Source organism: Siniperca chuatsi, linkage group LG14, assembly GCF_020085105.1.
Source record: "Siniperca chuatsi isolate FFG_IHB_CAS linkage group LG14, ASM2008510v1, whole genome shotgun sequence".
Classification (NCBI taxonomy): domain Eukaryota; kingdom Metazoa; phylum Chordata; class Actinopteri; order Centrarchiformes; family Sinipercidae; genus Siniperca; species Siniperca chuatsi.
In genome coordinates this window covers 17,753,185-17,779,981 of record NC_058055.1, presented here as the reverse complement: position 1 = coordinate 17,779,981, position 26,797 = coordinate 17,753,185, and the positions used below count along the sequence as shown (strand labels likewise).

Sequence of the window (26,797 nt, the reverse complement as noted above, 5' to 3'; positions counted from 1 at the left end):
GAGCATATCTGCTTCGAATAGATGGTACTTGAGTCCTGGTGCAATGGTGTGAAAAATATGCAATGAAACAACAGGATATAACTGTGTAAATGTAACCAGTATTTCTGTTGGGTATCCCAGATGAAGAGGGGAGCACAGAGGCATGACCTGGGGCTGGACTAAAGCATATGGTAGATTAAACTCTAGGCTGTTTCAAAAGTTAACCCTGGTTTCCATCCAGGGGGTCAGTGTGGATATTGTAGAGGATTACAAGTACCTGGGAGTACACATGGACAATAAACTGGACTGGGCTAAGAACACTGAGGCGCTTTACAGGAAGGGCCAGAGCTGCCTCTATTTTCTGAGGAGGCTGAGGTCCTTCAACATCTGCTGGACAATGCTGAGGATGTTTTATGAGTCTGTGGTGGCCAGTGCTATCCTGTATGCTGTTGCATGCTGGGGCAGCAGGTTGAAGGTAGTGGACGCTAACAGACTCAACAAACTGATCCGTAAGGCCGGTGACATTGTGGGGGTGGAGCTGGACTCTCTGGCGGTGGTGTCAGAGAGGAGGATGCTGGCCAAACTACATGCTATATTGGACAGTGTCTCCCACCCACTCCATGACGTGCTGGTCAAACAAAGGAGTACCTTCAGCGAAAGACTCATCCCCCCAAAATGCACCACAGAGCGCCACAGGAATTCATTCCTGCCTGTGGCTATCAAACTCTTTAACTCCTCCCTCTAAGTGTCAGTCTATATGACCCTAAGTCACTAAACTGGACATTGGATCATTAACATCACTGCAATGCTTGAAATAATTGTGCAATATTCTCTGTTTAATACTCCTGTGCAATATACGTTTTCAGTTTAAAATTCCCTATTTATTGATATTTTGTCATACTTCTTAATCATACAAAATCATCTTAATAAGCTACACTTAACTTGACAGTACTCATTATTGCACTGTTACTTATATTATTACATTGTATTATACTATCGTAGAAAAGGTTTCAGTCGTAGTCATCTGGACACTGTTTTCAGAATCAAGACGTTTCGGCTCCCACCCGGAAGTCATTCTCAATTGTGAAAAGCTACTCTGTGTTACATAAGCCCTGCCCTCAGGAAGGAATCTGCCTGAGTATCTGTTAATAGCTAGTTTCACCTGAAACTGACCTAATAGTTTCCAAGATGGCCCAGTAATCAGTAATCAGGCCTATTGTTTTCTGGCTGCATCTACTTCATCACTGTTAAGTACCTGATTAGCATGTGATTGGCGTGACCAAGGTGATAATACACTCTGATAGACTTTGGACAGATTGAATATCAGACCACCATTTCTGTTCAAAGAGGGGTTCTCTTTTTTCACAAAAATGGCTTCCTTGACACCCCGTTCAAACCTTATGTAACACAGAGTAGCTTAAATTTCTAGTTCCCGTCCCATTTTTTCACAATTGAGAATGACTTCCGGATGGGAGCCGAAACGTCTTGATTCTGAAAACAGTGTCCAGATGACTACGACTGAAACCTTTTCTACAATAGAACACTCCTGGACGAATGAGGGACTACACCGCTTTACTGTATTATACTGTACATACTTATCAACCTCTAAATCCACTTTGGTACTTACACTTATTTTAGCTTTTATACTTATATCCACTGGGTACTTAATTTATCTTAACTGTATTATAGTGTATCATATTTTGATTTGCTTAGTAATTCTATTCCTTCTATTCTCAAGTGTGCACTGACCTGATAGTGAGCAGCTGTAACAAAAGAGTTTCACCTCGAGGATCAAAGTATTTCTGATTCTGATATGCAGACCACACCACAGTGTGCACACTAGCATGTGTGCATAAAGCAAAGTTATTTGAACCCAAACTGACACAAATGGATAACAATCATGAAACTTTATGTAGGTTACACAAGTCTTCTGTTGCACACTTGCATATATGGCCTGACTGACTTCCAACAATAAGCTATTTTCTTATGACATGGTTACAAAATGATAGAGACAGCAATTTTTTATTCACTAAATCAATTTAATATTGATACATGATAGAGATATATGTATATAAAAGATAGGAAGGCAGCCAACGTGATGTTGTTTTCCGGCATACCAAGAAGCATTTTGTCTATAATCTAGCAAATTGACGAAACTTTAATGTGGTTTGAAAACACCAGAGTGATAACAGTATTATCAACAGTGCTTCTTCTGAGGCCCATATATGGTGCCTATAATATATATAACATGACTTGGTCATGATCAGAAGAATAGAGTGATTTTATATTTGAGACAGGATCATATTGCTGATAAGGCCTATAAAAAGTATTCCCCTCTCTTGGTCATATAATTTAAGAATATTGAATTAGGATTAAATAACATTTTAATCATTCCTCCCGTTCATACTGGCTATTTAAATATTCCTTCCTAACATGCTTCCAATGTAAGAGATGGGGGACTAAATCCACAGTCCTTGCTCTGTGCAAAACTATATTCAAAAGTTAATTTAAGGCTTCAGCAGTCTGAGTTAGTCAAATCAAGTGGGTATCTTCCAAAGTTGCGGACTATTTAATTCAGAATTCTTGTTTTTTCTTGGACAGTGTTTCCTTCCTGGGCTCCGAATATGAGATGAAAACAAGTGAAGTGAAGTGATGTGGGTCATGTCAGGGTTGCAACTTTATAAGAATTTGTATTTAAAAATTAAGAAATAAAATTGCATACAGTATCAGACATCAGTACTGATACTGTATGCAACTAGATTACTGCAAAAACCAGATGGCAATCCTATGTTTTGAAACCTTAACCTAACATTACTATTTTTTGTGACCATATTAAAGTAGCACAGAAATTCTGAAACACCACAGACAATATTTGGTTCATACACCTACAGTGACTGCTCTCTATCTGTGACCCAATAACGTGGTAACCTGCTTCGAGATACTTTCAATAATCTAAATGTACTTGAGCATCAATTTTAACATGGATTCCTTTTCAATATCATGCGGAATACATGGATAGCTGTAAACGTGATGTATCAAACAAAACTTTTCCCACTGAAATGAGCCCAATAAAATATTTATTTTAGTTTTAAATGAAATAAACAGAAAACTGGAGGCTACTGTCCATTGCTTGTAGTAGCTTAGCTGTAGTAAAGTTAATAGCAATTCTTTTGTTAAAATTTGTTTTTAGGGGGTCACAAGGACAGCTATATCATATACAGTAGTTATGACATGTTATATAATATGCTTTAGTTTGTTTCTCTGCAGATCCTTGAATATATTTAAAAATACCTTTAACATGATTTTTGACGGCAAAAAGTGATGGTTTTGTAGTTTTTTGGGACTTTATTTGCCCAACTGGTACTGCCATTTATTTGACATATACATACAAATTAGTTGTTGAGTTAACCCCAGACCTTATACACTCGTTTATAAAATGCTAATGAAGATTAATGTGCAGTGTTTACTATAAATAAACAACTAAGAAAACAATTACAACAGACACACACTCACAGAATCAGTTTTGACGCAGTCATTTTACGACAATGAAACAGATTAGAGGTACTTGACAGTCACAGCACTGTCTTCAGGGTTTTGATCTATTATGCACACACAACAATTTGTTGCAAAGTGAGTGATGGGGAAGTTTCATATTCCACTCCCAAATCAAAACATCTCACCATGAGACCATTTTCTGTGTATTCAGATAGAAACTCTGACCTGGATGTATGGTCTGCTAAGGCCTGCATTCAATCTTGATAACAGTGCAGACACTGATGCCTTAACTAACCCACACATATGGGTAAATGATGTTTCTGCTCTCTTCTCAGATGGTATCTGAGGGGATGAGCTCACACTTCCTGACTGAAGCTCACTTAAGCCTTTCATCCTCAGTAAGTGTCTCTGTCAGTCCATATATCCAAGAACAATAAAAATGGTTTGCCACCATGACTATACATATTTATTTTGATTCGATTTTGATCTTCTCTGTGAGGATTCAATTGAAAGCATAATGAGCAAAGGCCTTGAGGCCTGATTCATGACCTTATAAAAGAGTAAACTATAGGTGCTTTATTTGCATTCAAACTGTTACAATTTTGTTTTGAAATTAAAACTCCTCCTGTACAGTTCATTTTAAGATGTGCATGGTTGTTCTTTTCTACCCTGCTCATAATTTTCCAATTATTTGCACATTTTTATCACAGAACACAACCCTGCAAATGCAAACCTGATGCCACACTACAATGATGCCAATGATAGCAATGTGATTATATTTCTAGGAAACAAACCTGATATTGTGTGATAAGTTTTGTGCTCGTAAGCAGTGGGGTGGATCCATTTTCGCACTTAATAATTAATTTTGGGTATCAGCTGTATTTCATAGATTCTATTGCTGATTCTCTTTTAAAACTTACCTCTTATTAAATAATTCTTTACTTTTGATATTCAGAATAAGAAACTAAATGCATTAGGACAGAAACTAAAAATTATTTTCCTTATCAATTTATCGCCTAAATGTTTCAGCTCTAAAATGTATTAAAATATATACTAGATAAATGTGACATTGCTGGGAGGGTTATACATACATAAGAAAGAAAGTCCAACACTATGGCTACAAACTTTGCACTTTCGAATGCATTATGAGAAAAGATAAGAAAGTTCAAATTCATGACTACTGACGTGTCTTACTGCGTAAGACCTTGCCCACCTACACTAAGGAAACTCCACTACTTCATAAACATGCAATTCCCTTGCCACAAATGTCGTCACTGCTTTGCTTTGTCTGTTGTAAAATAATTTGCTTTTGATTAATTCACTACAAGCCAGGCTACTCTCTGGCTGAGTGCCCTGGGAGCTCGTTTTAGGTTAACAGAATGATCACTTGTTGTCTTTCAAAGTTAAAACCAGCTGTTTTTATACAGTATATATTTTACCGACTCTACCTAGGAACTAACTGCATCTGTAACCATCTAGATGCCTGCAGCTCATTAAAAATATGGATTGGTTTGTGTTTATGCCATACCAGCCTGAAAAACAAACTGATGTTTGTGTGTACAGAGTGCAAATGCATACATTTATCCAAACCACTGACTGTACTGCACTAATCTCTCAACATTGCAGGTATCTTTGCACACTGCTTATGTAGAGCAGTATTTTGCACGATATTTAACACATTAAACAGAGCTAAACTCAGTTGCATGGATTGGTTTTTGCATATTTGTATATTAATTATTAACAATTAATGTTCATAGGTATTTATATGTTATATTACACATTTTTAAATCTGATCTTACTCTTACCTAATGTTATTCTTATTCTGTTATTCTTTTTTTATTTTGCTGTACTGACACATGGACCAAAACAAACTCATTGTACACAAAGTCCTTGTATACATGTATGAATAAAGTCTGATTTTGGTTTACAATCAGTAGGCAAACAAACTCAGTAGGCTGCACCGAGTTGTTATGAAATGTAGTATAGTAGGGCTGAATAATTTGAGGAAATTATCGCAATTGCAATCATTTTCTATAAATTAATAAATTTATATAGAGCCAATTCATAACAGAAGTTATCTCATTGCACACATCTAATTGAGATGTTAGTATCAAGTTAATGCTATTGCTGACAGCTCTGCACTGCAGCTGCTTGAGGTAACATTAGCTTTACACACTGACAGGAAAAGGTACATCACATCCACAATTACTGGAAGTCTAGTCTAGTCTTCAGAGCTTTAATGTGATAAGCTTAAAATGATGATATGAGAACACCCCAAACTCCACACAAAAATGCCCCAGCCGGTCAGCAGGTTCAAACCCAGTACCTTCTTGCTGTGAGGTGACAGTGCTAACCACTGCACTACCGTGACATCCAATAGTCAAACGTTTAACTGTGGAAACTTAGGGTTAGGGTTATAAGAGAATTGACATCACTGATCAAACTTAGTTTTCCCCACTATGAGGCAGCTGACTTTCTAGCTAACAACCTAAAAATGTGGTGCTGCATTTGATGACCTAACTTCAAAGGGCCTCATAAGAAAGACAACGGACGGATGTCTCATAACAGGAAAACTACTAAAGATGGTTAGATAAAGGATGTGCTAAAGTTGAAACACAATCTCACCAACACTACTACCTACATCTAAGCACTAAATCCTTTCAAAAATCAAATACTGAGTAAAGATGTTGTTGTGTTTTCTTTTCATTTTTTTCAATAAACTATAGTAACTATCTATCTTTGCAATTGGAAGAATTTATTTTAGAGCTGTTTTTGATACTAGGTAAATTAATATTTGACAATGCTTTCTTTGTCTTTGCTTTTTTCTTCTTCCTTTTATATTTTCCCAGCATTTTTTTGGTTCCTCTAAACATTCCCACCATGGTGGAGGCAATATGTGTTAATTTAGGGTACTGTTGATATTGTAATGCTGTAACTCCACAGTTTGTGTTTAGAGGATTAAGAAAAAGCAGCAAAAGGTTTTTTTAAAAAAATGATAGAGAATTACTGCAATCGACTGACTAAGGTTTTTGGGGACCCTCTAAGACCTACTGTAGGATTTGCACAGGTTTACAACATTATAAAACAAAAACAAAGAAAAAAATAACACTACTGACATTAATACCTATGCTACATTGCAATTACTGATACCCTGAACCTTGAATTAGATTGAGAAATACATTGCGGTTAATACCTACTATAAATATGTGGGCATGTTAGGGAAACACTTACTGATCAAGGGCCTTGTAGTAGAGATCCAGGTCTTTAATGACTAGCTCTGTGGTCCTCATTACTATCATCTTGTTTTTGTAGCGCTCATCAGCTTTGTCATACTGATCTTCTCGCAGCTCTTTTCTGCAAGAAATCAATTCAAAGAGCAAGTTTAATTCATGAAAACAAGCATATATTCATCAATAATGACATAGGTCAGCCTTAGACACTAGATTGGTATAATAATGAACATCTCAGCTGAATTTGGTCAAGCTCTTTATGCGTAAAACCAACAACAGACCTGCATATCTCACCTGTAATGCAGTATCTCCTCCTCAAAGCCTTTCTGACGACCCAGTGCAATACTGCGGTTCTTCTTCAAGTCTTCCAACTTGCGTTCCGCTTCACGCCGTTCTCTTGACAACCACAGAAAGTGGCGAGGTGAAAACATAGTGGCTAACTTCTAATAATACTACCAGCCTGACCATGAGTAACCTTTACACCAGGGTTTCTCAACCTTTTCTACTTCAAGGCCCACCTATTCATAATTGTAAAGGGCCAGGGCCCATTAAAACATAAATTATAATAATAATACAAATTATTTTGGCTAATCTATTCTAAAAATGTAATATATAATATATATAGGTCCTGGCAGTCAAAGAAGGTTGCTATAAACGTGCCTGTTCAAAACACTAAAACTTTCATAATGACATACTATCTGGAACATGTATTTTTCATATATTTAATGAACACAGAATTAAAACAAAACAGAATTACATTTTTAATTACAGGTGAAGTATGGAAAACCATTTTGTTATCTTGAGTGTGAGTAGGATTGTTTTATGATCAGTCATTCACATCACGAGTAATTGTGAACAAGCACATTTGCGGAAACCTTTTTTGACTGCCAGGACCTATATGGCAAAGTCATGACCCGCCCTACTCTGCCTCTGATTGGCTGGTACTTGTTGCCTTCGTTGGTTGGGTTGGTTGGGTTGGTTGGGTTTAGGCAAGAAAAGTGAGATTGGTAAGGGTTAGGGTAAGAATATCAGGGAAAGCCAATAAAAGGCAGAGTAGGGCAGGTCATGCGGTTGCCATTCTACGAAAAAAAAATATCCTCGTCGGTACGGTTCGGACACTGATATTCGCCACACTACAGCCTACCGGTTAGCTTACCTGTCAACAAATTGATGACGTGAGCGGCCCACTAGCTTCAACTTAAAAACATTTCATGGCCCACTAGAGGGCGCTCACGGCCCACTCATAGGCCCCGGCCCAGTGGTTGAGAAAGTATGCTTTACACATTCAAGTGTGACACCGCAGAGGTAAAAGAGATTGGGGCTGTCTTGAACAGTTCTGTGCAGCTTGGTTCCCTTTTATCACTTCCTCAAATATACTGATCTTACAACTGATTTATAACTGTGTAGTATTCTTACTGGCGTAGCTGCAAAACTTGCATGTTGCCCATGTCTTTCACAAGAGCCTCGTGTTTAGCCGCAACCTCCTTCAACTCCTCAACACGCTTCCTCAAGGTCAGGTTGTCCTGCAACCAGCGCTCCTGGACCTAAGAAATATAAAGGTTAAAGTTATGTTAAAACTTAACGCTAAAGTTCAAAACATATTCACTACTAACCCGAGTGTTTTGCAACTAGAGGGCCGTGTCCCTACAGGTTCCCTCAGTGCACAACTTAAATGTATACTGTGATGTGACTAAATGGCCAAGGAAAATGTGGGTTCCAAAGTAATTACAGTGGACAAGCTGGGTAGGTGTTCAGGGTCAACTCTGATGAAGGCCACTAGCCAAAACATCAGTGCGTCAATAAAGTTGTTTTTAATGCTTCAAGTGTTGCTGGAGTTTTGACTGTCTGATACTGCTTTCCTTCTCCATGCTACTTGTAAGTAGGTGAAGTTGTCCTAGAAAACCCAGTCTTCAATGGGTGTTTTACACTTAAAGAACATACAGCACAATGTTTCACTGCTAGATTACTAAATAGATGCAAAACTGGATGCAACATCGACAGTTAAAGTAAATAACTAAGGCTTTATTTGCACCCACCAGTACAATGGTGGATTAAACTTACAACTTTCTTTAAAAAGTAGGAGAAAATACCTTCTGAGTGTCTATATCCTGGCGGATGTTTCCCATCTCCTTGTTAATCTTCTCTTTATACTTCTCAGCCTCATGAAGCTGAGTGTTGGTTTCTTGAAGCTCAGACTCCTTTTGCTGCAGCAATAGACAACATAAATTAAGTTGTTCAATACTTTCAATGAATAATAATTAATAATCCAACACAATTACAGCCAAGCTTCGATAGCTAATATCAAAGGAAACAATGACAAACTTATTCAGAGACTATGGAAAGCTGGTGTTTCAGAGTGAATGGAGACAGCATATGTTTACCTTTTACGATAACCATATGTATGTAGTGTCCATCACAAAATGACCGATGGAGGAATCGGAAATACGGATGTGTCACGTATGATAGAGGCAAACATGTTACCTCTTTGTATTTGTCTTTGCTGTCATCAATGTATTTGGTAATTTCTCTTTCCAAGGTGGTGATTGCCTTCACTCTCTCTTTAATGGCATTGATCTGTAGGTGACAAGGTGTAAGAAGAGTGACTAGATCATATGTAGCAGAAGAAGAAGTTTCAGAATATACACTTAACCTCTTACTTCAATCATTATCAGGAAATGTGACTTGGTTATAATATACTATAAAGCCACAACAGTAGGTATTTTTATAACTGTCTAGGCTTTTTAATATAATGCTGACTCACTGTTGAATATTAATGTTTCAATGTTAAATATATCCAGTGGTTATATGTAGGGGAAAAGAAACAAAAAAAGAACAGGAAGCACAAAAAAGGCCCATCTTCAGCTGTTCCCGTTCACCAAAAGAAGAAAGAGAATACAAAGAGAGGAGGATATAATCTTCCTTGACCAGTACCATGCGTGTTGTTGCTGAATTTGTGTTGCGTTTTCAGTACAGAGAAAGAAAACAATGAAAGAGAAACAAAAGTGAGAATGTGTCCACCTTCTCCTGCCCCTCTTCCTGCCTTTGCCTCTTGCGCTCTACCAGCTCCTGCTTCTCCTGTTGCAGCTTCTCCAGAGCAGCAGATAAAGGGGACAGCTGTTCCTTCGCTTCCTGGTTGGACACAAAGTGAGAGGAAAAGGGACAATGTGGCGTATTTAAAGAGTACAGACTTTTTCTTACTACACACATAGAAAAAACTAAATAAGCCAACAATAACATGTCAATAGAAATAAATGAATTAAAAGTAACGTCAAAAGTACACACCACAGGTTTATTTTTATTGTGTACATGTACATGGCAACAGAACTAACAGAGGTATAAGTAAATTAATGCAGGCTGTGCACAGTGAGAATATACAAAAATGATACTGGATGTACATATGGAAATATGTCTATGTATGGAACAGAAATGTGCAAATTTGATGTGCAAAATGTGCATTGCATTCTCATTAAGAAGTTTAGAGGGTGAACTTGAACTTCAAAATGTAAACACTACAAAAAATCTTGTGTGTTCCAATGCATCTACATAAGCATCTTACAAGAAGTCGCTTACATAAACAAAAACAATAAAATGTACCCTGATGTCCCTGGTTAAGGCCTGTATTTCAGTGGTGAACTCAGCACACTGCTCCTCCAGCTGCTGCTGTTTCTGCATATCACTGCTCAGCTGGAGTTTCTCTGCTCTTGTCTCATTCACAGCACTTTTCAGCATCTGAATCTGATCCTGCTGGTCCTGGATCAGCTTACGTTTCAGCTCCATTTTGCTGGAGGCTGCAAGGACACAAAAAGTTACAGGCAGACAAAGACAGAGACAAAAAAATCTTACTATTGCTTCAACTCCGTTCCCACTTCCATCTGACTCCTGATGTGAAGTAAACACTGCTGTGCATAAACAGCTGGGGACCAACAAGTGAGTGTAGATGTTTTCCAAAGCATACCATAGGTTGTCTTTAATGATAGAAGCACCTGAATGGCAAACAAATAGTGGTGATGGTGGCTTAGAAAATAGGAAAAACACAATTCCTCTAATTCTGAACCTAGTGTCTACAAAAATGGTCTGTGGTTTGTCTTTAAGATGCACAAAGTGCTGTTTATCCAGATCGTTGAGCTATTTAGCCTATTTCTGAAGAAAGTAAAACTAATGCAGTCTAATACTACTAAAGGTTATAATGTTCAGTTTTTGTTGAATCTGTTTTACCTAATAAACTGGCAACTGAGTGTGATTTGTAAAACTCTGTAGCTAAAGCCAAAAACAAGGAGGTTGCTTAACCAGACAGCACTGCTCTGTCCAGAAGAAGAACGTGTCAGTTCAGTGTTATCACATGAACAAAGATCCACACTTAGGTCCTGAACCAGCTCCAGTCGCTGAATGAAGCCCACAAAAACTATAAATTGAAGACCACTGACAGCTCCGAGTAATAGTAAGTAGACCTTTGAGCTTGGATTTTTTTTTTGTTACACAGTATATCAGTGTGAGCTTTTATCATGTAATTTTGTTCAATGATGCAAGTGGAATAAAAAAAAGTATATTGATTTAAATGGAAACCAACAATTCATCGAGGGGCTTACAGGTGATTTGAATCATCAGTTTTTGCGGGGAAGCCATATTGATATTATGAATGTTCCATCCTTTTAATTAATGACAATTTTAAAGATAATCTTTTCTTTTTATGTAATGCCTGTTAGTCTTTGTAAAACATACATTACCCCTGAAAAACTGCTGGACAAATAAGAGTTATCACAAATATTACCTTTGATTTACAATAGGCTTTACTTGTCATGGTATTTGCCTAAGCATGTGTCTCAGTGTATATGTTTGTCTTTTTGTATGTTTGTATATGTCTGTGTGTATCTAGAAGAATCTTTTGTCTTTTTTTTTTAACAACCTCCTCAGTTATAAAATTTAGCTTACTGGTGTGTTTATTATGATTTAGGCTTGACACAGCTTTACAATGATACCCACAGGACAATTAGCAAAGACAAGGCATTGCACAGCTTTGAAACAAGTCCACTTTAATTATCTACATCTCTTTGATTAACTTTGACTTTAGAAGAGAAAATGATGGTCAGTGTTAAAATGATAACCCAAACTGCCTGTTATGAAAGTCTGTTTGACAGAGAGCAAATGAAAGAGATTTTTATAATGAATATTTTGTGTGTGTTCACCTTCACTCGTACTTCAAATTTAGAGGTTATGATAATCAAGTTAAGTGGACTTATTTAAAATCGGCTGCCCTGTGTACTGCATTGTTAAGCTGTCTGATGCCTTTGGCTCCATATCTCAGCAATTAAAGTAGATGAGTAAAACTGCAACATAAGACCCAGACTGTAGGAAAACAGAATGTCCCTCTAAGTGGGTGTACAATGTCATCTTACTGGTGTCTAGCCTATGTTGGGTTTCTTGTTTCTCCTGGCTGACTTGCTGGATGGTTCTGGTTAGGTCTACTCCCTGGAGTTTGGATGCATGCTGAGCTATTTTCCTCTCCACTTCTTTAAGGTCCATCTGGAAAGAAAAAAATTACAGCAAGGTGAAGAAAGACAGGGGGGAGAAGGGGGGTGTATATCAATTTCGAGGAATTTGCAATGTCTTACAGTGATGTTTCTTAATCACCTAGATTTTTCAGTGTCACAACTCAAATGTCAATTTTATCACTTTTCATGTTCGAAGCTACTGTTATTTGCAACTTTGATATCAGGAAAAAAAAAGAAAAGAGTCTTATAGGTTTCATCTGGAGGAAGAGGGGATGTACTAAGGTGGAAAGATTAAAAGTGAAAGAAAGGAAAGGCACAGCCAGGAATTGGTCGGAGTGTACAGGACGGAAAGAGACAGAGGTGGTCAAAAAGAGTGAGACAGACAGGAGGATGGTACCAGGTATCTGTCCATGAGAGATATGTCCTGCAGGCAGGCCTTGGCCGTTTCCTCCTCTGACATCAGGGTACCAAGCAGAGTCTCCTGCTCCTCCACATCACCTTTCAGCCTCTCAATTTCCCTGTTCACAGTCTGCAGGCGGTTTCTCAACTCAGGCAACTCCTTTTCCTGAAACAGTACAATGGACTGCCTGGGAAGTATGAAAGAGAACAGAAATATTCTTTGACCAGAGAATAAAGTTGTATGTTGCATTTATTTAGATACTGTCATCCAACACTCTCTCTTCTTTGTCTCCCTGCGGTTATTCAGGGAACAGTTTTCTCTGAGGACTCCTGTGGATGGATGAAAGGCCTATTTCACTTTTTGGCCACACTCAGTAAATGGATTTTATATGAAATGTCTGTCATTCTGCCGGGTGTATTCCAGAATTGTCCCTGCTTGATTTTGTTTATTTAAGCTATTGAAGATTCATTCTTAACTTTGGAAATGGCAGCTTGACAAAATAATCTTATAAAATGGTCCTCTTACTTGCTGATGACATCCACAAGAGAGAGCTCTGGAAAAACCAAGTTGATCTTGTGAATAGAATATTTTAGTGAAAAATAAAATTATGTCTAACTTGAGCTTCCTATAACCCTGAACCACAAGGTAGGTGTTTACTTGAGTACACCATGCCCCAAAAATATGTTTGTGTTAGGCATTTTTGGGGAGGTCTATCAATTAAAATGTATTTATGCTTTGTACTTTGCATATTTGTTTCTTCTGAATGAGTTTCCCTTTGCAATTTCAATAGGTTCAGTTGCTCTGAATATTATCACACTTGTTGAAAGGTTAGAATTTTTTTTTTTTTTTTTTTTTTTTTTTTTTTTTTTAAATAAAGGGAGTAGCTGCAGGGTCACTACACTCTCAACTGTGGGGCTCTGCTCAGGTCATAGTCAATGAAGAGGACCAGATAAAATCTCAGTCATATGAGATTCTAGCTCCATCTAGTGATCTAAAGTCATAAAACCTGCACTCTACTCTATTAAACAAACAAATGAAAAAAAGGACAAGAAGTTGTTCATTTTTATTCTCTTAATCTAAAAACACACACCAATTGAATGAGACAATGATTTGTACTCCACAGAGTTAATTTCACACACTCACATAAGTGTGAATGGTGTAAAGAACAATCACCAAATACACAGATAGTCTATTTGGGATATGAAACAAGTTTTGAAAAACGATGAAAATAAATTCTGAATAGTCCAAACAGCAGTAGCACACTTATTTAGATGACAAACACAGATTTAGTTTTTAAAATATGGAATACTATGTTTGCCCCAGTGATCTGGTGAGAACTTGTCCTCCTTTCTCTACATGCCATACTGCTTGAATGAACACAGAACTGAATATCTATTTTTAGTGTGACAAGCAAGTCTACAGTCTGTTGTATGTAACAACTGGATGAGTACATCACAGATTTTTTTTTGACAATTTTAGTTTACCGTTTTAAATTGTCTTGATCATGGGTAATTCATGTACCCTAGTGTAAGACTCTAAAATGAGGAACCATGTCCACTAGTAAAGATGATGCTCAAGCTGATTTAAATGTGTTCATGGACACAACACCTGACATGTCTGAGCCTTCCTAAGTGTGTGCTGGTTTTATATTGTGCTTTATATAATGCCACTGCTTCCTTGTTGTAGTGCCAACCTGATACCTGTTTTTGGTCTAAGGCCCCAAAGTACAAGTGTAAGAGTCAATGACCACACTCAAAGACGAGACGAAAAGCCTGCAGTCATAGAGAGGGGTGAGACATGAAAATACCTAAAATAACGGCATACATTTTTGACTGTTTCTCCACAAAGGCAGAAGTTAAAATGCTGCATATTTTCACACCTTCGCACACCAGGCCAATGGCTGCGTGAAGTGGGTGTGCTTGTCAGATTTGGAAAATTACAGACACTGTTCAGTGATCCAACAAGCACTTTGTTCGAAGCATACTGACGTTTTTAGTTGCAGCCCTATTTGAAAGTAAATTTTTTATTTTTTTTTAATTTCCAGTACACTTCTACACAATCTCTGTCTTTCCAAAGCCAGCTTTCTCCATACCTGACAGGTCTGAGAGCCATCATTTCATCCTTCTTCCTCTCCTTTCTCTTCAGGTCCTGCTCTGTATTTTTCAGCTTGTCTGGCACCAGGCGTAGTTTGGACTGCATGTCACTGATAACTTCCTGCAGATCAGACTCTGAGGGGAACGTCCGCTGGCACACAGGGCAGCAGGGCTCTCTCTCCTCTGTAAGCTGGCTGATGAACTGGGTGTAGACTGCTGTGGCTCCAGCTAACATGGCTATAAAAACAGAGGAAGAGGAAGAGAGAACAAATTTATGACTTTACTATGGAGGTTAAAATGAGCACATGCATGACTTCAACTGCTATTTGACCTATGTCTGTTACACAGTAATCAGCTCCTTGGTTGTTTTTCTCCAAGCAGAGAGATCAACGCTAACAATACTGAAACTAGATACAATAAAAGGCCATTACAAAATGAAAATGGGATTCTGGTACTGTCTTTACCATCATCAATGACAGGTGTAGGGTCACATAAATGTAACTCACATCAAATGGCAATCATTGCATTGTGGTATGTTATAAAAAAATGGTGTACATGCTATGGACACTCAAACAAAATAGTGGTAAATATTGTACACAAGGTAAGCCAATGACTTTTGGAGGCGCTTAAATACAAAGTTTAGTCTGTGACACAGTGATGGTTTCAATTATATTCATCCACGATGAGGTTAGGCGCTTCTTTTTTTGTTACACCTCTCTGTTTGAAGGTCTTCTCCAAGTCTAGAGTACTATTTGTGTCTATGCCAAGAAGCTCCTTCTAATTTCTTTTTCGGAGCATTCACCTCTTTGTTTGGAGACCTTCTCCAGATCTTCTTGCAGTTTGCTCAGGTCCTGCTCCAGATCCTGACTGCCACACACATTGAAGAACTTCTCTTCGTCGCTGGCTAACTGCTGCTCCTTCTTCCGTACCTCAGCAGCAATGTGGCTTTTATTCTGCTCACTTGATGCCAGGTCCTTACTGAGAATTATGAAAATCATGATAATACTTGTGAGCGCCACAGAAAGTGATTTCCCCCCCACACACATTTTCTTTTATCATGTGTGAGCTTTAATGTAAATAAAATCTTACTAACTTGAGTTTGGCAAGTCTGTCCCTAGTACTGTTGATTTCCTTAGACTTTGCATAGATCCAGTCCTCCAGCTCTCTCTTGTTGGGAAAGTGGCCCAGCAATGACACCAGATCCTCACTGTGACGAGACTTGATCTTACGCACCTGCTCGTCCTTCTCTGTCTGGAGGAACGAAAGAGGAAAGATGAGAGGAGAGCCAACAGAGAAAGGAAAGACCACAGGAGCAGGTAAGGAAGAAGGGGAGATGAGCACACACGGTTAAATTACCACCAGCAAGGGTCACTCAAGTTTTACTCAGAGGGGGGAAAGAGAGAGGAAGAAGAAATAGTATAGTATATGTGTGTTTAAAGTTTTTTTTTTGTAGCACTTTCATAGTGTGAGAGGCTCAAGTCTGACACCAGAGAGGGGAAGAATGTTCAACACCAGTTGCCTTCCAGTGAACCTAGGTTGCACATCACCTTGTCCCTTTTCAGCATGTCCATCTGCGTGCGTGCGGTGGTGTGTGTGTTGAGCATCTCCATCTCTTTGTCGAGCTGTCTCTGTGTGCAGTCAAGTTCAGCCTTTTCTCTCTGGAGCTCCACAACCTCAGCCTTCAGCTCCTCCACGTTGGAGCTCTGAACTGCGCTCTGCAGTTCACGCTCCTAAAGAGGAAAACACACACACACACACACACACACACACACACACACACACACACACACACACACACACACACACACACACACACACACAGTAGTACAATCAGAACACATGGTACATAAGGATAAAAGGGAACTGTATGTTATGTTTGAGTTGTATTTTAAAATGAATTCAGTGGTTTAGAAGTATCTTGCGAGATAAATACTTCCTGTAAAAAATACTTAAATATATACAATCTAAAAAAACTTCATACAAATAATCTTTCTTTAATGCTCCTGGAAAGAAATGTATGAAACAAGCTGACAGTCATGTACACATCCATATAGCTGATCCTTATTATTTTACAGTATTGACTGCTGACAGTATTTTACAAACTTATCCAGCTGGAAAGGAGAGGGGAGAGTGACTTACGACCTGTTAAAATTCACACCACCTCATAGCCATTGTGTGTATACTCACCACTTTAGCCAGTTCATTCTCCAGTTCTTGCAGTCGGCTAGATGATCCCTCCAGCCTCTGCAGCTCTGCCCTGACGTTCCTTAGTTCTTGCTGCTTCTTTCCTTGCAGGTCTCTCTTCAACTCCACGGTTCTCTCCAGGCCAGTCTTCTTATCCCTCATTTCATCAATGGACTGCTGCTTCTGCTGCTCCTTTTCCTGCAGGTCCGCCTGAGTGGACAGAATAATAAGAGGAGGAATCAGGCATTACAATCATGAACAGCACATTTATTCGTGATCTGACTGTTACTGAAAGTCTTTCTTGCAGGTAGAATTGAAATTTAAGGAAATTTTAAGGAAAATGTGATTATTGAAATTTAAGGAAGCTGCTGATTAGTATTAAATACCAGGGATACAAAAATAATAATAGATATGGATATATCTGCTGTGATTTTATCTTAAATTATTTTATTATTAAATAATTATTAACAATTAAATTAGTAACAATTAAATTATAACATCATAATGCAATCATTATTATTTGTAGCATTTCGTACCATAACCTGACTGGCGGTCTCTTTTTCCTGCTCCAGTCTCTGATTGATGTGACAATGAAAGCTCTCAAGCTGAAGAGTGGTGAAGGGCAGTCGGTCATAACCCTCCATCTCCAGATAGGATGACAAAGAGCGAACCTGAGAAAGAGATACTGTATGTGAGTATCAAACAAGTTTACAGTGACCCTGAGTGACCCTTGCTGGTGGTATACAGTATATTTATCATTTTGTAATAAATGGTTAACTGTTTTTTTTATCTTTAGGTACAGTACATGCACTGAATTAAAATAATGGCACTCTTACATTTTGTAAGTAATTTTCAATTTATTACAAACCACTAACAGTTTTTGCTCCTTTATTTATATTAGAGAAATGAAGGGACCATTAGTAAAACTGACAGTGCTGGCTGGAGTGATGGAGTTACATTACATTCATTTGGCAGACACTTTTGTTCAAAACGACATACAATAAGTACATTCGACCTCCATCGGAACAAGAGCTAGATGTCATCAAAAATGTGGGTGCACCCCTTCCAAACAAACAACTAAGAGTGTGTTCAGTGCTGCAGTAGAAGTGCAGAGATCAATTGTTCTGTCTCACCTGAGTATCACGGTTCTTGATGTTTTGAGTGTGGCGGTCAGCCTCCAGCTGTAGACGACCTGGGAAAAGAGAGAGGGAAGGCAGCTGATTTAGTCTTCAGGAAATACCTCTCTTTATCCACCTGTCTGCCCATCCTTCTATTTATCTATCACAATTTTTTTCTTTTTCTTGAAGTAACTCCAAGGTTGGAGTATTTCAAATCCTTTCAGGACTTGTTTCTAGGATTGATTCTGATACTGTGCCAGTGCGCTCATGGATGTATACTATCAAAAAAAAGCTGCAACAAAAAGAGATCAAGAAAACAGTATATTCAATTATTGCATAAGGGTGTAAGGTGTGCTTTAAAAGTCAGACAAAATTCTATTTTGGACACAATTTTAAAAAGTCGATTAGTTACCCTAGTACATAGACTGGTACGTGTGCAGGTGTGTGTACCTTGTTCTACCAGAAGATCAGCCTTGACTCTATTAAGTCTCTGACACTCGCGACCAGCTCTCTCCAGCTCCTTCTGGCAGTCTGTCAGCCTCCGCTCCTTCTCCCTCACCGTCCTCTGGTGGTTCTGGTAAATGTCCTGCAGCTGCTCATCTGAACCCTGGAACACCTACCGCATACACAGTTCACTGGCTCAGAGTGGCTCTGAAGCTCAATGAGTACAACTTAGCAAACTGTCAGGGTCAGAGGTTTGACTACACTGGGGCCTTCCATGATTAAAATATATGTACCAATGGATCTTTAAAAATGATCTGGATAAAAGACACAGCATATACCTACTTCAGGTGTAACAATGCCTGCATACAGTAAGAGCATTATATCATTACTACATTACATGCAAGGCATTAGTGCAACTACTTAAGTCACTCCACCCACTATTCTGATTTATATTTTCATGTTTGATCTCCAGGGGAGAAACAAATGACTACAACCACTTTCCAACAGAAAGCAAGTGGTCACTGTGGTCATAATTCTGACAAACACTAAATTATTCTTCACTCAAAGCACCTTAGTCATGTTATCACACTGTCACGATAACTACTTTTGTTGGACGATACATTGTCCGAGAAATAATTACGGTGAATGATATTATTGTCATTTTAAGACCATTTTATGCCACTGATATGATGAAAAGCATAATAATACAAGTACACCCTTTTAATTAATTTTAAATTCTTAAGAATATTCAGACATTGGAATTGGAATGTGAAAAAAATCATAAATAAAATCAAACATCCAAAACAATAAATAAAATGGACTCTCTGACATTTGGCACAGGGGTAGGCTATAGAGTCATTCATTCCTTAACAGGCAATATAGTAATGGTAGGGAAAACCCTGCTGTTTATTCTGGAATCATGTTTGCAAAAATGTTGGTGACATTCTTCAGGTCAGCAAAAATGATCAATGTCATGTTCATTTACGATAAGTCGATATCATGACAGGCGATGAGTACATATTGTATGATAAGTCGATAATGTAATTATTGTGGCCTAATCACACTGATAATTCACCTCACTCACCAAAAAACATGTGACAACACACACATAAAAGAGCACTCAGTTGCTGATGCTGTCACTCTCAAACAAAAACAAACACTCTTCAAACACAGACACAAACACAACTGAGAAGCCCCAAACAGATGGAAGAGATTCCTGGCGCCTGTAAGGCAGAGGAGCAGAAACATCCAGCAGTCGTAAAAGACATTCATATCTATATAGGCCAGTGATGAACTGGCTTGTCATTACAGAATTACAACAACCTCATGCACCATCTGCAGTCTTAGTCTTAGTTTCCCATTTAGGTTAATGATACTTCATACAGAGTGGAGTCTGGGGTATTATTAAGCAGGTGTTTAACTAAAAAAACCCTCAGAGACACAAATACGGATACCTGCTGTGTTTTCCTCTTTTTTCATCATCTTTGTTAATACATTTCATTATCTATCTCATTCTGTTTTTATCCATCCTTAATTATCTTTTAAGCATCTTGTCAGGTTTTCCAAAATATTTTAGCCAATGTGCTGCCTCCAAAATTAGTGGTATCTGTGGAGGGTGAGCAGTGATTTTGGTGCTGGTACCAGTGTTTCCTTCCTTCATTTCTGTTTCTCATTCCTATTCAAGCTCTCCACCAAATGATTAATTTTCCATTTTACCATCAGAAAAATAAATAACTCATGTTTGTTTACATGTGTATGTATTACATTTTTTTTATGTTACCTGTTCCATTGTTTCCTCCAGCTCCTTGTTGTCCTCCTCCATCTGTTTCTTCCTGCTGTCTAAAGCCTTGATGTCGTTGTCCAGTTTCATCACTTTCCCCAGTTTCATGTCAATATTTGTCAGTCGATTCTGAAAATTATTATAAAGTTAATTAACAACATAATGGACACTGTTGTTATATATATGGCTTAAATCATGTGATATTGTGCAACTAATCGTTATAGTAAAATATCTAAAATGTTTGTTAGGTCAATTACAACATATTTGTTGATTACAGCCATAAAATGAAAACATTAACTTTTCTTTGTGTCACATAGTTAACTTGACTTGTGATGGGGATCTACCATTATTTTGATATTCAATAGTGTATTAATCAATAAAAAAAAGTGAAAAACGACAGTTAGTTACAGTTCTATCTATATCATATCAATAAACGTTGTTGTAAGAATCTTACTGAAAACAAAGGTCCAAAACAGCTTGCTTTTTTGTCAGAGATGCCTATCTATCCAGTCATTTAAGCAAGTGACACAATTGACAGTCTACTATCAAATACTGTGCTAGCAGTGAAATTATTAGATAAATACAAGTGGTCTATTGATTTATCAATGCATCCCTCAATGTGTTTCATGCAAAGAAACATGCTTACACAACTTTATATAAAATTCCAGGGTATGTGTAATCTCACAATAATAAAAATCAAATCATATTTGCATTTGAGAACAGAATTTTGTGAAAAATCTCTCACCTGCACCATCGTTTATTGGCTTTGTCTTTAAACATGTATATCAACATACACACAAACGTACGTCAACCAACCTCCAGTGGATCAATCTGGCTCTCTATCTGCTGGATGCTGTCTTTAGAGGCCATCAGCTGAGCCTCCTTGGTGGCAACAGTCTCTCTAATCTGCTGGGCTTTCTCTTTGTTCTGCTTCAGGTAGCGCAGCTCCACCTGACACTCTTTGACTGTGTGACTCTGTTTGAGACGCAGCTGACGCATTGTCTCCAGAGCTTTGATATACCTGGGAGAAACACAAAGAGATAGTAATACAGAGTTCTTCTAATGGCAATATCTGAATGGCATATGTAGGTTAATATTTTTACTTAGGTACATGTTTGCTTTGAATTAATTTTTTGGTAATGTGATGCTTTCACGTAAAAAAAAAAAGATAAACATGTAAGAATGAGTTGGCTTTACTTGGTTGCAGCGAAGATCGAGTCAAACTTGTCTTTGAGTGCTTTGCCTTCACTAAGTGGCCAGTTAGACTCTTCTTGGTGACAAAAGATGACATGATTCAGCACAGGCTTCGACACACCCAGTGAAGAAATCATCTCTCGATCCAGATCACCACACTTTGATGACAGGCTCACCATCTCACCATCTCTGGATGAACGATGATGGAGGTTTCATGTCAAGAAAGGGGTCATGTAACATTAATATCAGTTCTGAAAAACAGATTTTGTCAATATTATACAAAAAGAGGAAAGAAACTTGAGACTGCGGCTTACCTTTTTCTCATAATGACCTGCTCCAAGCTTTTGAAGGAGTAGTTCTTTGCCTTCTGAGTGCAGGACATGGAGCGTTGGATAGTCATTTTCTCTCCGTTGACGTCGGTGAATAAGAGTCGAATCTGTGCTCGCACATCTGTCTCATGGGCGTCCTGGAATTCACACAGCATGAACTAACTTTAAAAAAGATAGTCTCTGTAATCCTCATCTGACAGGGACAAGAAAATACTCTGTTCATGTAAAATTAGTTCCACAAAGGATCTTAAACAAGAACAGAAAAGAATAATGAGATTTTTGTGAAAATATAGAGTATGAAGTATGAGTACAAATTAACTTTCATTCTTAATTGCATAAATCTCACGTAAGAACTGACAGGATTTGTAGTATATGAATTTCTCACATACTGATAAAGATGTTTCGCGCAGGAGTATAGGACTTTTGATGCACATTGCACTTCTGACTGACTGCTTTACATTTTTGTTTTATTATGTTAGTATTAAAATAGGATAAAACAAATGAGCTTATTGTAATAACAAAACTGTCACAAATTGGCGCAGATCCATCCAATAAGTCGTAATCAGTCTTAGAAGTCAATCATTGCTTCATTTTAAGTAAGTATTCTGTCTCTGGTATGAGGACTATCACTGAAATAGTGAAATTAATAGACTAATCAGATCAAATATAAGAACTTATAATCTGAAATGTTAGGATAACTGGGTATATTTAAACAATTTAATTCTTAAAATATTTGATATTTTTATTATATCATTTTCAGTTAACAAATGAGACTACACAATAGTGTGTGAAACGGGGCAAATTTAAGAAACGGGGCATTTTCAAAGTATGAATAAAATACGGTGGACTGGTGGAAATTGTATTATCCCTGCATAACTAGCACTCAAGTATTGTGGATACTGACATCCCAAAGAAAATTGCTCAAAAAAATTATAAACAAGCTACGGTAATTCACTGATACAAGAGAGGGAGCTCACCTTTGGATCATGAACAAAAGCACCTCCTTTAGAACCAGGGGGAAGTTCTCCTGATGTTGCATACTTAAGGCACTCAATAATAGTCTGGAAACAAAAAAAGAAAAGGGTCATATTGTACAAGAATTAAACCATGAGAGATGCACTTATCCTTTTGAAATATTGTAACCAACTTTTGATGTGGCTACTCGCAAAATACAAGAAAAAGAGAACAAATCATCAGGCCAGCTAACCTAATCCCAATGCATGGGTCATCACAAAGGCATACTGTCAGCTTTCTTGTTAATTTTCTACAGGTCATGCTACACAGTCAACTTTTGCTCATGTTGTTATACCGTTTTTCCTGCTCCGTTGGGTCCAACCAGCACAGTCAGAGGATTGAAGAAAGAGATGACTTGTTTGTCTTTATCCTCAATACCAAAGCTCCTCACCCCTAGGATGCTCATCTTGTCTATCTTTGACATTTTTGCTTTCTGAAAAAGAGAGAGAGAGAGAGAGAGAGAAGAAGAACACATGATTTAAATCAGCAGCAGTGATGAAAACAGGACAAACCATGCCACTGTGAGATCAACTGAAGAACATATCACAACAGTGGACAAATATTGACTTCTAATTCGCAATGCCACCTTAAAATTCAGCTGGAGCTACATTGACTGACGAATAGGTGTATCGTGGTTTGCAGTGGTATCAGTTGATCTGCTGCAGTTGACTGTGGCATTTGGGTTTGAAGTTGCTGTCAGTTTGCACCTCAAAAAGATATTTTTGAGCTGCTGTATTAGTCATAGAACAGTCAACTATGGGACCACCAACTGATTTACAAACAATTTGGTACATTTTTCACCTCACAGTGGAAACTCATCCCAAATTACTCTGTATGCCTTCATTAGTTATAATTTTGAAAGAGGCAAAATATTATACTGAATGTGAAATTGGTTTGAAGAGGAATTTTTGACTCAGCAACATTGGACACAGTCAAGGCAGGTGGGCAAAGGATTGTGTTTCTCCTAGCAGTTAGAAGTGACATTAGTTATTCCCACCTTGTTATGTACTTTTGACTGAAGCAAGCTCTTCTTCTGGACTTCGTGTTCCTGTTCCTGTTTTGATAAGTAGCAGAGTGAACAAAATGTACTCAAATAAATCTGCAGATTTATCAAATTTGATATCAATTACTTGCCACCCACAGTCTGTCTTCACAAAAAAAATTTAAAGTGGCAAAGAATGCTTTTAACACACTAAATTAAACTTTATTAAATGGCAGGTCGCTGGCAGGGAAATCATTTTTAATTAACGATTTAATTATCAAGCACAATCTTGATTTGATGTTTTAAACTGAAACTTGGCTCGAACAAGACAACAGTGCAGCTGTTCTTATTGAGTCAACCCCTCCCAACTTCAGTTATATGAGCAAAGCTAGAGTGCATAATAAAGGAGGTGGAGTTGCCATTTTGTTTAATAACTTAAAAAAACTAAATAGGAATAGTAAACCTATTTAAGAGACAGGGACTATTTTGTGTCAATCTGTAATTATGCATACAAGTGTAGAGTCCCCCCAAGGCTCCATTCTTGGGCATCTTCTGTTCAACATACATGCTCCCACTAGCGCAGATACAAATATCTTACCATAATTACACAGACAACGCACAGATTTATATAACAATATCAGCAGGTGATGTTGGTCCCATACAAGCACTGAGCAAGTGCACCAAACAAATCAGTGATTAGATATGCCAAATTTTCCTCCAGATGAACAAAGATAAAACTGAAATGAATGCCTTTCAACCCAAAGAAGAACAATTAAAAGTCAGTGCTCAGCTTCAGTCACTAATGTTAAAGACCACAAACCAAGCCAGAAATATTGGTGTAGTCATGGACTCAGACCTACATTTCAACATCCACATTAAGACAATTACAAAATCAGCCGACCATCACCTTGAGCCAAAATACATTTCTGATCTGCTGCTCCGTTATGAACCGTCCAGACCTCTCAGATTGTCTGAGACAGGTCTTTTTACTGTCCCCAGAGTCAAAACTAAACAAAGAGAAGCAGCATTCATGTTTATACACCAAATATCTGGAACAAACTCCCAGAAAACTTGAAGTCTCTGTTATTTTTTTAAATTTATATTATTAAGTTCAATTCATTTTTATTCTACTGTTTAATCTCTCTTATTCTATTTTAGTACATTGTAATCTTCTATTTTACTGTGTTTTAAATATTTAAAATTCTATTTGTGTTTCTTGTATATCTTAACGCCTTTAGGTCTCATGCAAAGCACTTTGAATTGCCTTGTTGTTGAAAGGTGCTATACAAATAAATCTGCCTTGCCTTGAATGGCAGTCAACATTCACTTGGCACAAGTCATTGATAGTACAGTACATTACATTACATTTACAGTAATGTTTCTGCTAACAAGCCACCACTATGTCGACCACTCAGCACTGCAGGCAGTTCAGTTTTCTTTAATACTACTTATGATGTACCAGTGGTTCCCGAAATGGGACCCAAGAAGAGCTTAGCCTAAACATGTCCAGTATATTTACTTTAGTCTTGGTATGAAAAAGGATTGGGAACTCTGGCCGAATGTGAAATTATATTGTGTTTTACGTTCCTTATCTTGGTTGTGTCATAAAGTGCACAGTTTCATTAAGTTAAGATCATTAATTCATTCTGGAAATGTAGCGGAGTTCTAGATGTGAAAAAATAAAGTGTAATATAACGTTAAAGTTAAATAAGTTACACAAATAATGGTCTTACCAAAACAGTGACTTACTGACGTTACTTTCCGAACTTCAATGTAGGTTAAACAATAAATCTAGAAAAACTCCATATTACTGAGCTAATGGTTTTAGAGACGGGATTATTATGTTTAACAAGCGAATACGTTTTTTATGACCTGATGTTAAACACGCTAGCTAAGTTAGCTAGGTTAACGTTACCTGTCAACTCAGCAGACTAGCTAACAACGTAAGTTTGGCTATATGCTACGTTGCCGTGTTTGACAGTTAACGTCAGCGACAGAGTGCTCCTCCGTGCAACAAAACAAGAATGGTTTATGTTAGTAGCAGCTATCGCTAGCCGCATGTATGCTATGAATCCAACTCACCTCAAACTGTTATTGATTCGAACCTCAAAAGTGCAAGTACAGTTTTCGCGCTGTGGGGAATGTGACGTGAAAAGCGGCGACTTCTGACTTCCGGGAGTAGGAACGTGGACATAGAACATGAATGTATAGAAAGGTTATTCCCACTCGACGAATATCCTCCTGCCCTGTCCCATATCACTGCGCTGCCCACACATGAAATGAATGTTAATGTTACACAATGACTTCATCAACTATTTATTGGAAGTGATTTAAACTGCTCTAAAGGAAGGAATTACTAATGTATAATTGCAAGAGCTTCTTCTATTCATTCTATTTCTCTAACCAAGGGTTGGCTCGGCTCAATCTTCTTCTGTGGTGACCGGGGCAAACTCATTGAGTTATTTCTGATCAAACGAAGGTCTTTTCTTTTTCACTCTTCTTGTTTCCTGTTTTGTTGAGGCTTTTGTTTTCCATTTAGCCTCTGCTCTGTACATGCTAATCTCTATCTGAATATTGCCTGCTTTTGAGGGCTCTTTGAAAACTTTTCTGCTACCTAATCCCCATGTAATACTTGTATGCAATCCCTAAAAACCTAAAATATCCCACCCCTTATATTCTGACTGACATTTAAAATATAACATCCTTTCAGCTGCTGCAGTGGAAGAATTATGAAGCTGTATTAAGACATTGCAAAAACAAAACCCCTAAAACGATTGTCTTGCATCCATAAAATGTGGTGTTATTCATTTGTTTCTTTTTTATTGTCAACAAATCCCATGAAAAGACCAAAACCAACAATGCATTAGTCCATCTCTCAATACTTTACGACTTCAATACACTCTGTGACACTCACTCAGCCCACTGGTTCCCAGTGAAGATGCAACTCTTTTTTAAAGTAATTTCCTAAAACAGCTGGGCACTGTAGTTTTAGGAGACGATACTTAAAACAGGAGTACATAGTGCATTTTGTTTGGGACTATTATCAGCAGGGGTGGGAGGTGGGAT

The 26,797-nt window shown here is 37.8% G+C and overlaps 1 protein-coding gene across 2 annotated transcripts in view; it reads right to left on the bottom strand.

Moving 5' to 3' along the window:
* rad50 (RAD50 homolog, double strand break repair protein) overlaps positions 1-25,928 on the bottom strand; it is a 30,783-nt gene extending 4,855 nt beyond the window's left edge. Inside the window, exons 1-25 of one of the 2 annotated variants that reach the window (XM_044223038.1) lie at positions 25,814-25,928; positions 23,747-23,803; positions 23,045-23,182; positions 22,713-22,796; positions 21,721-21,872; positions 21,410-21,595; positions 21,029-21,233; positions 20,213-20,341; positions 18,439-18,604; positions 18,004-18,062; positions 17,407-17,541; positions 16,874-17,080; positions 16,234-16,416; positions 15,780-15,937; positions 15,489-15,664; positions 14,686-14,923; positions 12,591-12,780; positions 12,098-12,224; positions 10,299-10,492; positions 9,723-9,833; positions 9,186-9,278; positions 8,795-8,908; positions 8,121-8,248; positions 6,999-7,100; positions 6,706-6,828 (exon numbers count right to left, since the gene is read on the bottom strand). In XM_044223038.1, the coding sequence (XP_044078973.1) occupies positions 6,706-6,828; positions 6,999-7,100; positions 8,121-8,248; positions 8,795-8,908; positions 9,186-9,278; positions 9,723-9,833; positions 10,299-10,492; positions 12,098-12,224; positions 12,591-12,780; positions 14,686-14,923; positions 15,489-15,664; positions 15,780-15,937; positions 16,234-16,416; positions 16,874-17,080; positions 17,407-17,541; positions 18,004-18,062; positions 18,439-18,604; positions 20,213-20,341; positions 21,029-21,233; positions 21,410-21,595; positions 21,721-21,872; positions 22,713-22,796; positions 23,045-23,173 (3,389 nt within the window). In that variant the 5' untranslated portion in view covers positions 23,174-23,182; positions 23,747-23,803; positions 25,814-25,928. Of the gene's footprint in view, positions 1-6,705; positions 6,829-6,998; positions 7,101-8,120; positions 8,249-8,794; positions 8,909-9,185; positions 9,279-9,722; positions 9,834-10,298; positions 10,493-12,097; positions 12,225-12,590; positions 12,781-14,685; positions 14,924-15,488; positions 15,665-15,779; positions 15,938-16,233; positions 16,417-16,873; positions 17,081-17,406; positions 17,542-18,003; positions 18,063-18,438; positions 18,605-20,212; positions 20,342-21,028; positions 21,234-21,409; positions 21,596-21,720; positions 21,873-22,712; positions 22,797-23,044; positions 23,183-23,746; positions 23,804-25,464; positions 25,557-25,813 lie in introns of those variants that run through there. The other variant, XM_044223039.1, reaches the window with a different exon arrangement.
* Between the last annotated feature and the right edge of the window lie 869 nt (positions 25,929-26,797).